Source organism: Pocillopora verrucosa, chromosome 11 (assembly GCF_036669915.1).
Source record: "Pocillopora verrucosa isolate sample1 chromosome 11, ASM3666991v2, whole genome shotgun sequence".
NCBI classification, from domain to species: domain Eukaryota; kingdom Metazoa; phylum Cnidaria; class Anthozoa; order Scleractinia; family Pocilloporidae; genus Pocillopora; species Pocillopora verrucosa.
In genome coordinates, this window is record NC_089322.1 from 4,089,652 (window position 1) to 4,106,333 (window position 16,682).

Genomic DNA, 16,682 nt, shown 5'->3' on the forward strand with positions numbered 1-16,682 from the left:
CGAGAGGCATTTATATTGACGTATAATTTTTGAGATAAAGGACGTTTCATCTATCGGCAATCTTACAAAGTAAACGTTTAAAGACCATCATTTGGAAACAGCAACGCACTGAGTTTTTACTTAATTCATTGAATATTCCTAGGTGTTCTAAAATTCAATCAGATTGTCTATTTGTACAATTCAGTTTAAGAAAGCCAAACAATGTGACTCGCCAAACAAAAAGCTGTGGCTTAATTGTTAAATTTTGTTCTAGAAAGTTCGAATCCTAGACGATTCTCATGCTTTCCGAAAAGTAATTTAAACAAATAATTGACTGAGCTAAATTGGAAGTAAGGATGATGCGTTAACATTCTCGTCGCGATGCTAACGAAAAAAAGAGTAGGTTTCAAATTAATGTAACCAACATCTCTGCACATTAACCACTTTTTACAGAAAAATTCCGCTTCAGGCAGGGGCTCGTTGACACCAAAGTCGGTCGACAACGAGCGAATGGATTGATGCAGTCAACATCGTAGTATCCAACACTAAAGGGTACCAGCTATAGATTTTTCTGGAACGATCCGCAATGAACTGCGCTGACATAGGAATTTGATTAGACTCGCTGTACTTGTTTTTGTTCGCAGTGTGCAAATCACCACTTGTTTTCCTCGACAGAGTTGACCTTATTATATTTCTATAATTACGTTATAAAAAAAACAAACAAACAAACAAACAAGAAAATTTGGGCGATGAGGAAATGATCAGACCTATTTTTGGTTCAGAAAAAAAAAAAAAAAAAGAGAGAGAGAGAAACAGATTATGCAATCAAAACTGGTTATATGCCCCCAAGCGAAATGTTATCCTTATTTTTGTTTCCTAGGACACCTTGCTGCGGTATTTGATAATTAAAATTCCCATATCAACAAACGATCTCGTAGGCTTAAATGTATTCCTGTTGATAAGAAGACAGACCATAACACGAATGACGCGCGACTAGCGCGCGCGCGCTTTGCTGGAGACTACTCAAATTTGAAAACACATGCACATTTGTTACGCGTACGATTTCTGCGTGGGCGACGTTTTCAGTGTTGAGGTCGAGTCGCTTTTTAAAGGCTAATTCATTTGGGATTAAGGAGTCAACTGCGTTTTTGCCTCGGGATATTTTTTTTTCGCTTGTTTTTCAAAGATTTTACGTAACCGCTTTCGAACACCTTTATTATTTTGTAGATTACATTTCTCTGAATGCTCATAGTCTTGCAGGCGCCTTCACATGTATTATAAAATACATGGAAAAAATTACGCACGTCTAGTGCAATTTTGTGTAAATAACCGCTTGTAATTTTTTCAAAGACTAAAAATTGCACTTGCCCTACGAGCTCGTGCAATTTTGTTGTCGTTGAAAATTTTACTAATGTACTAAAATTGCCCTCGAAATCGCGTTGTCACCTTTCCTAACTTTCGAGGAGCGTGCACACTTTTGATGACGTCATATCAACAAAGGCCATCACCATAGCAGTGTAAAATTCTGACCAATCGTCATCAAGGTCAGTTTGAAGCTGATGACCTAAGAAATTTATATAGCTAGAAACTTCCTTGAATCCTCAGCCTGCAGAAATTTTAGCAAAGAGTAAAGACCTTTCTTGTTCGCTTCGCAAACAGCTGGAAAAAGAAACAAAGCCGAAGGTTGGTAGAATGTGGTACATTAGCTCGTTTGAAATGGGGTAAACTTTCTTTCCTGAAATAATTTTCAAACTTGCGTGATAGTTGCGCTGAACCAAATTGTGAAACGACAATATTTTCATTGATAAGTTATAAACATTAATTTATTCCAAGGATTAACTTAAACAGCACCTACCAGCAAACGAAAAACACGACTACTTTCCCAATGCCAAAAAAATCGATCTTAAGTTTGTCTGCAGAACAATCTGGGAGACTTTGCAGTTTTTCTCCCTCTAACAGACTTAAATATACTTTTAATTGATTGCATTTGGTATTTACTGCCTTGAAGAGCAGCATGAATGAAATTTCCTTCGCTAGGCATTTCCTGTTTAGTCTGAATCGGTTTTCACAATCCCACACTGAGATACAAAAATTCCAATTACCTAAGAAAAAGTGATTTTTCGATGTCGCAAAAGGTCTGCGTGTTCCGTGATCAAAAAGCCCACATGCGGTAATCATGTGATCATGTGACTTTGTATTCTTTCGACAGCATGTCTAAAGAACAGAGGTAATCTGCCGACGTCCGAGTTTCATTTGGCACGATTACCACTTTGCTTCAATTCGTTGCATTTTGTTTAATGACCATCAAGATATGTATACAGCCATTTGATTTGAAGAAGAAAAAAACTTGGAGACAAATTAAAGAACGATTTTACTGTCCACCTTGGCACTTAAAATACTCTCTACTCTGATATTTTTAGTAAACTTTCTTCTGCTTTGGAAATGAATGTTGATTAGGTAATAGTTCAATGCAGCGAGAGCAAACACGAAAGACGAAAAAACCAAAGGAAAAAAACCAAAGATGGAGAAACTCATACAGATTGAAAATATTCAAATCGACAGATACATTCGGTCAAAAGGGCGTGATTAAAAAATTAAAAACCTGTCAATATTCTCATGTTCTTCTTCCTTTTTTCAATATCTTTTGTCATCATGCCATTCTTTCAAAATTTGGATCATACCCAAGGTTTCGAATTTCTCGTCACCAAAGCGCATGCTTATCATCACTCCTTCCGCTGTCCACTAGTTTAGGCAGAATTCTAAGAAGCCAATATAATACGCAGATCTAGTGCTTCCAACTTTCCTGTTACAATTAAAACCAAGCGGATAAAACTTAGTACTTGACCGTACTCACTGATCACCGAAAATAGTTTCGTAGTTACCCAAGGTCACACTTATTTTTTGTTTTTTTTTGTTATTTTTTTCTGTTTTTATTCCCTATCTGGTTTGCTAAATCCCCCATACCCCTCGTGAAAATAATAGTGAGAAGCTATAACTTGATCGTCATGGATCATCAAAGTCTAAAATCTCACGCTTTTCAATCAGGCGTGAACTGATTTCGTAACATTTACGTATTTTCTCGATTTTTCGATCAATAAAACCTTGGTTACATGAGAGGCAGCTGAGCAAAAGTGTGAAAGTATTTTTGTCAGGTGTTCGTATTGCAAAACAGGTCAGTATTTTTGTATGAAACAAATGTTTCATTCAGTGCTTTCCATCCTTTTGAGCTAAGACATATTTTCTCCGAAAACCGGAAACCTAAGTAACAAAAGGGCAAAAGGTCGGATCTATTTTCGACCCGTGATACTCAGATCTCGTTATGTTAAGATATTTGATAGCCTTTCGGTTCAGCTGTGGTTATTGTGACAAAATTCACGAGTAAAACCTACAGGGCGATATTTTTTCAAAACAAGCGCACAGGAAGGACTAGTCTTTCGCAAAGCCGAACGCTTTTGGAATGCGCTGCCTCCAAATCTTTTTCAGCTTGACTTGATTCGAAACTGAAAGCGGCATCGAAAGGTATTTAATTATTTTCTTTATTATTATATATATAGAGAGGGATTTTTCCATTGAACTGTAGACGGGTTTAGTTTAAGTGAACGTATTTACTATCACGTGCTTTTAGACTGATCTGAAAACCGAATGTGACCTAAGTGATTTATAAAGCTTAAATAAGGAGGTAGCTTCACGCAGTTGCCACGAATGCCCTGAGACTTTCAATTCTTTCGTGAATGTTCTGCTTACAACAAATAAAGACGTGATGTACTATTTTCATCACGATCGATTTCATGACATGCCTACAGATGCAAAAACGCAATTCGTAGAGGAAAAAGTGTTCTTGACGTCGACGTATTTCATACATAAAAAAGGTTTCTGAACGTGTACCGAATGCTTTTTAATAAAAAGACGCCAATTTTTGGTTTTTCGAAAGTTTTCCCTCTTTTGGAGTCTTTTTCATTCATTTAGTTATTCATTCACTGGGTTGCTTCCTAAGAATGTCACATGCTTGGTGTCTTGATTCCTGCGAATATTGACAGCGGACACTAACAGTCTTTGGAGACGGACAATGCAAGCAGCTACAAAACGTTTCAAACTTTTTTACCTCAGTGTATCATGAAAAGTTTTACAAGTATGTTAAAAAGAGCAAATATTTTTTCCTTTTTCTTTTCGATTTTCCTACGTCGTAATAACATCTAAAAATAGCTGAACAAAGCAATTTCCCACTCTGTAATCCAAGATGACTTTTCTCCCATTGCGTCGTCAGGAAAAAGATTGTAATTTGTCATTTAACATTGATGTTTTTTCACCTGCCAAGTGAAGTATTTTTAAACTTAGAATTACAGCAAGCTAACACGAATTAAAGATGTTTTGTCAAGACTTAGACTCTTACATAATGGTAAATACTGGAGAAAAACGTGAGTTTCAACGAGACGGGATAAAATTGTCGAACTTTGTCTCATGGCTTATGAAGTGTTAACCTTTTGAATACAGGTTTGACTGTCCAAGCACTCAAGTGTCAAAATCAAGTTGAACTTTCGACTCCAACTGTGTAATATCATGATAAATAGAGAATTCTTGCGCCTTCACTAGGCAGTTTAAAAAGGGTTTTTTCCGCATTCACAGAACAGCTCCTTGTTGGAAAAAAAGTCGCTTTCATTTCGCTAACAGCATTTTACTTTCAGGTAAGGCGCAAATAACAAAAGTTATCTTTTGGCTTCACATAATTTTCAAGTGTTAACTGAATTAGCTGAATTAGCTGATCAATTTTAGCAAAATATCAAGATGTTTCTTTCAGTGATCTCAAGAATGTTCTTAGTCCGGCCAAAGGAATTTTCGTGTTCGTAATCAAACGAAACTGCACTGAGGACAGACCTGATCAGTAAAAAAAATTAACCTCTCGATCATCTACGTCAAAAAGATTCTTATCCGAAATAGGCGTGCGTGTCATCTCGTTTTGTTGAACACACCGAAAAAGTGTCGTGTCTTTCAGTTTCAATCAGCTATGAAGCAATATATCAGTAGTCACTTTTTGTACGACGCAAAATCTGGGGGAGGCACTGAACAGAAAGTTAGTTTTTTTCTTTATTTTATCCTGGGGTTCGTTTTTCAATAACTGTCTTCGTATGTGAACCACTCATCGACATTGTTTAACTCGATTTAAGGCATCTGGTCTGTAAAGACAGTGCCCCCTTAAAGACGCTAAAACAGTGAAACTGCACATAACCATTTAACCCCTTAAAGTGACCAGCATTTCATTTCTCTTTTAGCTATCAATACTGAATCAAACATTAAGTTTTTATCGCTAACAATAGAGGCTCTTGATTGTTCGTCAAATTTTCTGTCAGCACAACCGTACACCACCCCCCACCATCACCGCTGAGTAATACCACAACTCAGTTGAAGACCAGCAAGTCATACTTCTGTTAAGAAAGCGCAAAAATTTATTAAGAAACAACATCGATGATTAGGATAAATTTACAAACCATGAGGCAATATTTAGCTTTCATAGAAATGTCTGCAGATTTATAAAAGCGAGATCGGTGGCCTTATAAATATTTTCGCCTACCAAGCTACCAAAGACAGAAACAGTCTTTACATTGACTTGAAAGGAACAAGATTTTTGTCTGTTTTCACAGGAAAACTGAAAACTTTTAAGGAGATTTTAATTAAATTAAGTAAATTGTACTTTTATATGCTATTCGTTTTAATCCACATCGTAAGATTTTGACGCTTCTTGGATATTAGGAAAATATTTTCATTTTATTGATATCTATTTCATTAAATCACCAACTAAGTGTTCGATCCCATGAAAAACTTCCTCATCTGAATTCCTTTATTAAATATTATTATCAATATTTACTATTTTTCCCAGGTTTTCCTATTAGGTATGTAAAAGAGTCTTTTACCTTTTTATTCCTGAGTCATGTAAGAAAAAGTAATGATACAGAACGGAAGTCCACTGATATTTTCTTAATTCACGTTGTTTACCCCTTCCTGGCAATCATTCATCTATCGCGGGGATTCTTTTTTTTCTTTTTTTTTTCATCGCATGATCGCCTACATGTTGCATCACGCGGTTAAATCTTTCATACTGTAAATTACACCTTATAAGTTATGTAACGATACAATTGTTTTAAAGTGAGACAAAAGTAATTATGTAACCACCGGCCTACTTGAAAAAAAGGGCGCTGCCCTTGTTATAAAAAACCGTTCCTTGGTTTGGTACCAATGAAGACTAAAAAAAGATCAGTTTGAATAGAGAGTTTCGTCTACGCCGAAATTGTGTTTACCTCGTTGGTCTGTTTTTCCTATTCAATTTAGCTTTCATTCACAGAAAAACCGGAAAGAGAGCGAGAGAGATCGCTTTTTTATATCAGCGAGAAAATTTGGACCGGATGGCAGTTGAAAGCTGGCCAAAACTTACCCAGTGAGCGGAAAAAAGTAGGGTTTCTCTCACTGATAATTGACGTAGTTGGAAAAATTGTGAAAGAAGTGACAGTTCTTTAAAGATTTCCGCTGCCAGCCAGTCTTGTTTTCATGCCCCCGATAGACATGCGCAGAGAAAACGTCATGTAGAACGGCCTGTTTGTAGAATCGTTCCCAGTCCTTAGTTAGTTTTTGTTCAATGAGCCGATAGAATACTGACGTCGTGATAAGGGTGTTTCCTGGGAAGGGTCGAGGAGAATCGATCTCCAATTTTTGACGCAACGCGTTCTCACTGAATCTTTCTCAAAATCAGCGGGGAATGAATTTGCCCTAAGCCTTGTTTCCACATACATTACGCACGTTTTCCTAGCGAGCACTTAGTGCGTGGATCTGCCGAGCTTCGACATCTTGCAGGGTTGAATTTTTTAATTTTGTTCAAGAAATAGGGTTCGAGAAAATTAATCAAGTGATTCAGTCACGTGTTTATCTTTTATCACAAGCATAGGACAAACATAAAAAATCCGATCTCTTATCGAGGATAGTAAACTCAGACACTCGGATTTTGCGCTCGGATGTATTTTATGTCGGTACTGAGCTACAGGGAACTCATCGGGCATATGCCTTGTGTAGTCTCTTACTTTGCCGAGAAATAGTTTTCGCGATTTTCGCAAAAATTAACCACGCAAAATATATACCTTGCTAGATATAATTCTTTGATCAACGTCAGCGTCATTACACATAATTATTTTGTTACAAAGAGACATGTCCACTGTTTTCAGTTTCTTTTTGTTATAATATGGTTTTTAGGATAGTGTCATTGGAAACTACTCTAATGAAAAATTAAAGCCAGTTGTGCCAGTTCTAAGACTAACAGTTTATAATACAGATCATTATTTCTGAAATAATTTTTCTGCGAAGTTTAGTTCCTTTTAATAACAACTGCCTCGCCAATGGTGGATGAAGTGTAGGCATGTACGAAACAGTACTCACAACATATCGTCATCAATCAGACACTCGATTTCCGCGATTTTCCTTTTATCATGGCCGGTCACAACAACATCTAATCTAAATTTTTCAGAAGATCAGAGTATAATTGATGATCGAGCATTTCAGCGTTCGGGTCAGCAATAAACTTCGATATTCGGCTCTGTTACGTAACAGGCAAAGTATCGGGCGGGGATAGAAATTTTTTCATAACTGTATAAGCTCTGCTTGATCCGTAAAATTTACCATCATATCTCTGGGAAGACCTGATTGCTATTATGAGATTATGCTCGGTTGAATCATGCCGCTTAAGATTCGATCTAAAAAGGAATTTCATGTCGCGCAGAGTTGGAAATTAAATTTATTCTCAACATTATGCAAATCAAACATGGAAATCAATTATTCACTAAAATTTCGTCGGGTTGATTAACCTAAAAGGAATCGATGGCTAAATGATCTTGTCACTAAAAAGTCATTCAGTGTGATCAACCCCAGGGGGTTTTGATAAAGGCCGCTTACCGCCATCTATAAAACCTCCCAACCGCCGTCTGTGTAGAAGGCGAGCAGGCTCTCATCTTTCCCTGGCACAGTATCATCGGCAGCCGATTATGAGAAAAGTTACCGACACATCTATAACCTCATAATTTTTCAGTCAGGCACTGAAACAACGCAGACAAAAAAATTAAAGTTAAAGATTTTGTTTTCACACGGCGATTGTTCCTAATAATTATTGCAAATTGACAGATAGACTTAATTTGACGACATTTTGACGCGTACCTTCGATATGTCACATATCATGCACTTAACCACGTGTGCATGGATGCTGAAACACGTGGCAGCAACCTGGCACCCAAAATTTTTAAAGGTTAAAAATGAAATGAAATCTAGAGTAGAAGACATTCATCATTTGGCCAATAGGTTAGTGCAAAACCGCGACTTTTTGTAGGCCAACTAAACCTGTGTGGAAAAATAATTATGATGAAAGCAAATAAACAAAATTATACCATAAAAAAACACTTATTGATCGAGGCGAGACGGATAAATTAAGCGAATTAATCGATTTTTCAGACAATTATAGCGATCGACGCATTACCAAACTTCTACCATGGTTTTTATTTTCATCATTCACCTCCAAATTATAATCCAGAATCTGTCATTTACTAGAATTTTCAAACAAATTTAAGTATTTAGTCTTCCAAGGCAAAAAATTTGTCGCCTTGTCACAGTTGTGCTCAGACTCTTTGCTCAAAAATTTCTCGCCCGCTATATGACGCCCACTCATCGCGCATGTCAGACGAGCATAAACACGCATTTTGAGTGGCTTTGTAAGTGTTTACCTGGCATGTTTACAGTGTATTTAGATATACAGAAGCCATATTGTATAAAATATATATACACATACATATATATCGTATTGCTATCATGGTCCCCTATCATCACAGTGACACGATGGTGATATTCTTTTGCAACCAGATAATTTTTTTTCGTCTAATTTCTTTTATCCCAAGAAAACACGAAATAACGAAGAACAAATTTCTATTTTGTGTGGGTGTTTACAAGAAAAAATATCGAATGGATTTTCAATACTTTGACCGAGTCCTAGTCACGGGTCAAAGTGTGTGTGAAAAAAAAATCTTGCAACATATGCGGCCGAAGACTTTCCCGTGATATTAGATTTTTCGTGTTAAATAACATCACGAGATAAGTTTTTTATTAAAAATTGTGATCAGAAAAAAAATTTGACGGCCTCGGTTAGCTAAGCTTTATCCCACTGTTACGTAATAACCAAAATATTGATGGAACAAATCCTGTTTTAAAGCGAGATATTATCTCAAGAAATCTTTAAAGTGATGACTTGAAAATTTGGGAGATGAAAAACGCTGTTGTAACATTTCATAATCAGCGAAAATCACACCAAAATAGAGGGAAAACTTCCCCCCCTACAGCGAAGAAAGTTTCAAGTCAGATCCTATCCTGGGTCCACTCTGTAAACTAGTTTCATCACCTTTCGCGAATCAGTCGAAAATGCGAAAACAAAGATTGCCTTGTCTAAGGGCAGCCAAAACATTATTATCAAATCCCTCACAGTGCAATGAAAGCAAATGCTCAGAAAAAGTCGCAAAAATAATGTCAAGTACATGTGACGGAGGGCGGCTTCAAGTAACCTTGGCCTTTTCAGATTTTTTAGGGCTTCCTTCGTTTCAAGGCATTCACACATCCGAAAATTGTGCGCTCATTAGGCTGCTAACACCCGCTTGTTCTGCTGGCAAGAAACCAATCGTGCAAACTGTACAGGCGGGATGGTTTTTGCCTTTTAAACAATGATTCATTCATTGCTCAACATACAATGAACGATTGTGCTGTGTCACTGTTGTTTTCGGTGTTTAAACGCCATTGTGTGAAAATTCTTGGCGAAACGAGAACAATAGGCTACCATGGTTACTAAGTACCAAAATATTGCCATTCATCAGCTGATTTTATTTATTTCGTTCTGCTTTTGTCAAAAAAATATTTACAGCCTGCTCGAAGATTGAGTTTTTTCGTTAAAACAGTTACTCTAACGATCAAAGTCGGCGTCGCAAATTACAAAGCTAGCGGTTCTATATGATTCTCTCATGTATGTATCAGCAGTACATCTAACATAGTGAATCTGCATACAATATGTACAATTATTTTGGCGTAGAAATACAACTTTCAAAAGTAATTGATCGATAAAATTTTTCCGGTGTTTACGGAAGTTTATTTACTCCAGGCCGTGGTCTCGTATCATCATTCAAACGATGTCCATTGCGACAGTTCGCTTGAAGGCTATGCCCGTTTGATAGCATCTCTGAAGAGTTCATTCTGTCTCCAATTCTTGCCAAGATCCTTCCAATCACTTTGCACAACTCTTTATCCTCCGAGCTCAACTCACATGAAGCACAAACTTCGTTGTCTTGAGACTTTGTGCGAACTAATCCAGGTTTGCTTCGATCCATGAGCAACGCTGATAGAAGCCCCCAGAACGATCTGAGAACAGATGGCATAAATATTGTCAGACAGGTCGAGTTCGAAATTATTTTAGTCGAGAGGTGAATGATCATTAGCCTGACTGTGTTCTTTTGTGGGGTGTTAGCAAATGAAATTGAAATTAACGGCTTCTAGGTCCATCGCACCCCAGCATATCACAGCGACTGCTCTTGTTTGTATATATACATTTTGGCTGTAAAGAAAGACCCGCTAGACTCATTTCCTATTCGGGATATCAAAATAAAAAACTTCGAAAGCAGATGGCTTGTTTATGGATATCGATATCTTGGATGAGACCTGGAAAAATAGGGTCGAAATTCTGTATTTTGATTAGAGTAAATTTTTCTGATGCAACTTACCAAAACGATAGACAATGATCCTTGAATGCTCGCTTCGCGAGCCAACAACTTGTTGCTTGAAGTTTCAACCTCGAATCCAACTTGCTCGGCAGAGAAAAACGGTTAGAATTAAGATCACTCTCGCTGATAATTACTTTCAGAATTGTATTAAAACCTTTCCCAAGTATGGGTAGAATTCATGGCAAGATCGATCGCTCGGACGACCGATCTTCTCTCAACGAATTTCTTGGCCGCTTGCACTGTACTGCTAAAAAAAGTTCCCGCGAAAAAAAATATTTAACTGCGTATAAATATATTCACCAATTTTTTGATGTCTTGCCAAAATAATATACGTTGCAATATTTTTGTGATTTTTGATTGGTTGGCATCAGGAAGTTGTCAGTTGTTTAATTGTTTTGAGAACAATAGCTCACGCGTGTGTTGGGCCTTTTGTTTCCCAACCAATAACAGTTGTTCTTTTAATGTGTAATCCGATGTCCACGTGCAAGAAATTGCGGTTCCAGTTTCAAAACAAGAGCACACCGAAACCACGTTTCCTTCAAGCTTCAACAAAGACTATTGTCATTAATAATTCATAAATGGAGCCCTCTCACCTCTTAACAACATTTGCATAACGTTGCGCCAATGTGATTAATTTGACCGAGTTTTCTTGATTTCGATCGATGTTTTTCAATTTTAAGACGTGTTTTATTATGAATGATAATGTTTTCTCTACTGGGCGACATTGGGCGAAGAAATTTTTTTTCACTACGAAAGTGAAAATGATCGTCAGATCCCTTAGTGTGCATGTTTATTTTTGATGATGTAAGCAGTTTTTTCTGTTCCCGTTTCGCTTCGCCGGATCTTTGTAAATGTCTTTCAGCAATCGGCAATCCTAATCACTTATTCGTTGATCATGTCTGTGAAATTCACGCTATCAAAGAAAGCATTTATTTTTACTTTTTGGGTATTGGCAATCATTGCGTAGGGAACAATAAATATATTTCCCCGCTATTGTCATTTCTACTGTTGTATATCCGTGAATGACCTCATTGGGTGATGAAAATGGTCGGAAGATGACTCGGATAAGCAATCGACAGGTCGTTGAAAATAGCCAATCAGAAATCACTAGATCCTCAAATCGACCAATCAAATCGCGCGCGGTACATCAGAGAAGATTCCTCTTTTGCTACTCTTCTTTGCCACTGCAGGGCTCGTTTGATGGTGATAGTTTTTTTAGTGCTTCTGCGCCAAGGCTTGCTTCTCCTTTCTTACCCTTCTCTGCTTTTTCTTTACCAATTGCTGTTCCAAGTAAAATACGATGTGTTTTTACATTGGCTGACTTCTGTGAGAGGTAGTTTTCTTTCTTTTGTACGGGAGCAGTTGGTTGTGATTCACTACATGGACGTAGTGCGTCAGCGCTGAAATACGCGACCACTTACGGAGGTTAGTCTAATGTTTCTTTTTCTTGTTTTAGTGTGAAGATTACATCTACCTCGATTGGCACTACTTTGAAGAACGAAAAAAACTGCTGGGCCAAAGCAACACTTTGCGTGCGACTACTTTCACTTTTCTTAACTACGATATTTCAAGATGGCCGGAGCGACAGCTGCGCTGAACAACGAGGACCATTCTCTTACGCCCAATACTTCTGAAATGTCAAGTTGTGACAAAAATATCATCGAGATAGCTCGTTCACTGACTCTGGACTATATTTCCTACCGGTTAAGGAGCAAACTTGAACAGAGCAAACTCCAAGGGTTACCTCGACATTTCCTTATTCCTCCTCAATCGCCCACCAACGTATTAACGAGTACTCTACGAAAACTGGCAACCGATACGGAGGCAAAGTACCCTGATTTGTTCGAATCAGTTTGTAAAAAGTTAGATATAACACCAGTCTCGGCATATCGTACGTTCGTCTGTGTAGCACAAGAGATTTTCCAAGAAGAAACGAATTGGGGCCGAATTGTGGCTTTGTATGTGTTTGGCGGAGTCGTGGCTCACCATTTCGTGGAAACGCAACGACCAGAAATGGTTCAGAAGATCGTGGAATGGACTGTGTCCTTTATTGCCCGTAACTTATTGACATGGATTAGAGAAAACGGAGGCTGGGTAAGTCGTAACTCTGAATTTTTCAAATTTATTCTCCTTTTTTTATTTATTTTATATTATTTTTACTATTTTTTGATATTTTTCTCTTTATCTCGCTTACCAGCTGCACCTTGTAGTAATTTGCTGAATGCAAATTTCAGTCTATATTTACATTGATTATGAGTGAGACATTCATTTATTCTGTCAATGTCTCGTTTACTCTCGTGTCTCGAATTGCTGACATATAGTATTTTAATGCAAATTCTACATGAAATTTTCTGCCTAGACAAAATTTATAGGACCTTACTAAAGTAAACAAGCGAAATTAAAATTTCCCTTCAACAGCGGGATACTATTTCACCTCAGTATGTTTTCTTCAACTTTCTCGACATAAACAATGTTTCTGTTTTCGTGGGCAGGTTGGGATCTTGATTTGATGGGATTATTTGAAATAAAATTAATTTGTAAGTCTAATGTAAGACAAATTTTCGGTTGAAGTGTTAAAAAAAAATTCCGTTTGTCAACCGTGGCATCACTATATTGCCCTATGATTTTACTCTTTGATCACTCTCCAAAATTCAAGTAAAGATATTTGAAATTCTTAATTTGCGATTATGTAATAAAGCTTTAAAACTTATGGCGTGAACAAAACAAAATTGAACCATAAGTATATATCAAGTGACAAAATTTACTTTGTCTTCCCTATAGAGATAGTTGTTCTTTTACTTTTTAGAACGTTTATTTCTAGTTAAGAACGGTAAAAATCGTTATTATTTAGCCTTGCCCCAATTCACCATTTTTTTAATTATGAAGATATCACTGGCATTAAGTTCAGTATTTTGATATAGGCCAATAGATTAGTTTTTTTTCCTTGTTGTTTTTTTTAGCTCACAATTCTAGTTCATTGTTGTGCTTAGTTGATCTAAGTATTGCATAATATCTAATCCAGATTCATTGCCTTATTATCTTGCTGGAACAAAATTTGTTAATTTATATGTTTCATGATTTTATTTATCACTTTATTTTGCAAGTCTTGGGAGGTTGTGATATCATGCCAATATCTTGTGTTTCCTTTGGATGAAAGTTCTCTCGTTTATTTTTGTTCAATTTTTTCCTTTATCCTCAACTAATAGTTATCAGCTTTAACTCAGCTGGTCAAAGATGATCAGAATGACTAGCAAAAGTCATCTTTTAACTACAGTTTTTTTTCTATTAGCTCTTTGTAGTACATGCTGTTGGACAGACTTGTTGACATCAGCACTAGACATGATGTCTTAAAAATAGCTTTTTTAAATTTTTTCCAAGGTGTTTACAATATATCCAGATACTATGCTTTTTTAATTTCTATTTTGAAAATCAATTTTTTTTATTGGATCACACTCAATTATTAGTACAGGTATATTTTGTTTCTTTCACCTTTACTTTTCCCAATGTTGTTATAAGTGTCCTTGGGAAGGAGCTATATTCTTTTTTTATAAGTTTTCCCAATGATAGAGTTGTCACCTTCCTTTGATGGTCCATAATTGATCTTGCAGTATGGTCACCTTAACAAACTTTGCAGCTGGTAACATTGACTGACACAAAATTGCAGTTATTCCAATTTGGGATCTCTGGGAGAGAGTTCCTTTTACTTGGTTTGGTTGTTACTCCAGAACTTAATAGATTTCTCAAAAACTGCTGGCTTTATTACCATGCATGAGTCATTAAGGAGTGATTGTGGATATTATAACTAGTGTTCGTGTGTTACCTATTTGACAAGAAAGGGAATGTATATTTTCATCAAACAGTGTTGCTCACTTGTACATGCAAGTTGTCTCTTTTATTGATGATGCGTGTTTGGACTTTGAATACTTTTTAGTGTATTTGTAGATCTGGCTTGAATATATTTGACTTCAGAAATAATGTATTAATTTAAGATATCTTATTTTTTGCAGGATGGATTCGTTGCTCACTTCTCTGATTCTTCGCAGTCACAAACCATGTGGAAGAGCTTATTCACTGTGGGAAGTATCTGTGCTGCTGGGTTAACTCTGTTAGCTTTAAACAAGTAAAACAATTTCCCCTTTTTTTTTTGTGCACTTGCTGTGACACATTCTTTGTATCTGCATTGGGACAAACTTGAAGGACTTGGTTATTAAATCTTTATCCTTTATCACAAATTGATGAGAATACAATTAAAACAGAAGGTTGATCTCTACTTTTGGTATTTTTGGTTGCTGTGGCTTAGAGTCCAACCACTTTTACTAACTAAAAAAATCCACTGGGGATATTTTTGTTAATTGTTCATAAAATCAAATTATCATTGATACACATGTGTATAGTTACATGTAAATATGTTGTCTTTAATTTGGTAGTTGATAGAAATTAAACCCCCTTTAGTACAGATTTTTTGATCAGTCACAATGTAGATACAAGACATGCATGTCTCTTGAGAAACATGTGCAGCTGACTTCCTGCGGGGTTGAAAGAAGTAGTGATGCTGAAGAAGCAATTATTGCTCAAGTTGCTAACGAGTTATCAGCATCAAGCTCATTAGTCTAAGTTAAGCTTTTGAGCAATGATTAGAAACATTGGAAGTAGCTTTTCATGTTGAAAACTTAGTTTGCAATATTTGCTGAAAAAATCCCTAGAGGATGTTTCTTTATTGTTTTGCTAACCTTGCTCTCCAACATGAAAGTTATCAGAGAAGAGAGCCCAGCCTCAAAAATGTCCTTGTACAAGAACATTTGACCATGTCTACGATGAGCCAGCCCTACCAGGATGCTTTGTATTGTACTTAGAAAGGCAGAACAAGAGGAGATCATGATATGTTTAAGTATGTGTTGAAAAGGATGAAATGTTATTCCAGACTTTTGTGGAAAATCACAATACATTTGCTCCAGTGCTTCTTTATCTACGTATATACCTCCTTCCAAAATGTTACATGTTTTGTCCTTGGACTTGTGTTTCAAGTTATCAAGTTATACTATGCACTAAAAGCTGCCAGCATCAACCAGGGACATTTGCTATATGCAAGCTGAGAACAACAATATTGGCCAAAGTTATGGCACAGAGTGCTGCTGTAGTTTCTTGTAGCTAATCATGATGTTCTGTCACTGGTACTGATGGAACTTTTGCTGGATTCTATCGTGTGTCCATCCAAGCCTTAAACAACCAAAAAGTTGTTGAAGAAACTGAGCTGTGTTTGATCATTTATGCCTAGGTATTTTTTGCTCCAGACATTTATGCATTGTAGTAGAGACTTGAAGAAATGTACGGAAATGAAATGGGCTGAACTTTGTATAGGATTCTTATGATCTCATTTACATAGTAATGTTTAAACCTTGCTGCTAGGGTTGTGTCAGGTTATTGAGGCTGTAGAGGTAATAATATCTATCAACTTAAGTGCATCTTTCAATAATGTGAATAGTGGAGTTCAACAGATGTGCTGAATTCATGTCACTATCATTTTGCTGACTGATCAGGTAATGCAAACATAGCATGGGCTCAGGGCAGAAAGTTCTATTTATTGAAAGGTGCATTAAGTCCAAAAAGGCCAGGTTGGTAAAGCTGTTAGTGGTAAGGCTTGTTAGGCCCTTTGTAGGAGATCACAGGTTTCCTAGTCAATTATGAAAGCCTTTTTTCATTTTGTAGAACCTTTCTGCTGCTTTATTCTATGATAACATTTGTTGTCCACATTACTTTGCATTCTCGGACAGTGTGTTTGCATGAGTGGGACAGTGTGGACTTTGAAAAGAAATTGTATTGTTGAGAACAATTGAAACAACCACTTGCACAAGGGTTGTTCTTGAGTTGAAAATAAAAGAATTACTAAGCAACACTTGTTTATTGTTTTTCTGTACATTCCAGTTA

The 16,682-nt window shown here is 36.7% G+C and overlaps 1 protein-coding gene across 4 annotated transcripts; it reads left to right on the forward strand.

The window, feature by feature from the left end:
- Positions 1–1,571: 1,571 nt before the first annotated feature.
- LOC131777916 (apoptosis regulator R1-like) lies at positions 1,572–16,648 on the forward strand. Of its 4 annotated transcripts, none has more exons than XM_059094286.2 (3): positions 1,572–1,662; positions 12,214–12,851; positions 14,765–16,648. In XM_059094286.2, exons 2-3 carry the CDS (start codon positions 12,330–12,332, stop codon positions 14,879–14,881), a joined length of 639 nt encoding a protein of 212 aa, XP_058950269.1. In that variant the 5' UTR covers positions 1,572–1,662; positions 12,214–12,329; the 3' UTR covers positions 14,882–16,648. The 4 variants fall into 4 exon arrangements, with proteins under 4 accessions (XP_058950269.1, XP_058950268.1, XP_066030474.1 ...); XM_059094285.2 differs by lacking the exon at positions 1,572–1,662 and adding an exon at positions 3,360–3,498; XM_066174377.1 differs by lacking the exon at positions 1,572–1,662 and adding an exon at positions 4,522–4,661.
- The last annotated feature ends 34 nt before the right edge of the window (positions 16,649–16,682 follow it).

Excerpts from the sequence above, each read along its gene's own strand:
- LOC131777916 (XM_059094286.2), top strand. The coding sequence starts at position 12,330 with ATGGCCGGAGCGACAGCTGCGCTGAACAACGAGGACCATTCTCTTACG. Across the intron at positions 12,852-14,764 it reads TTAGAGAAAACGGAGGCTGG|GATGGATTCGTTGCTCACTT; the intron begins GTAAGTCGTAAC and ends TATTTTTTGCAG.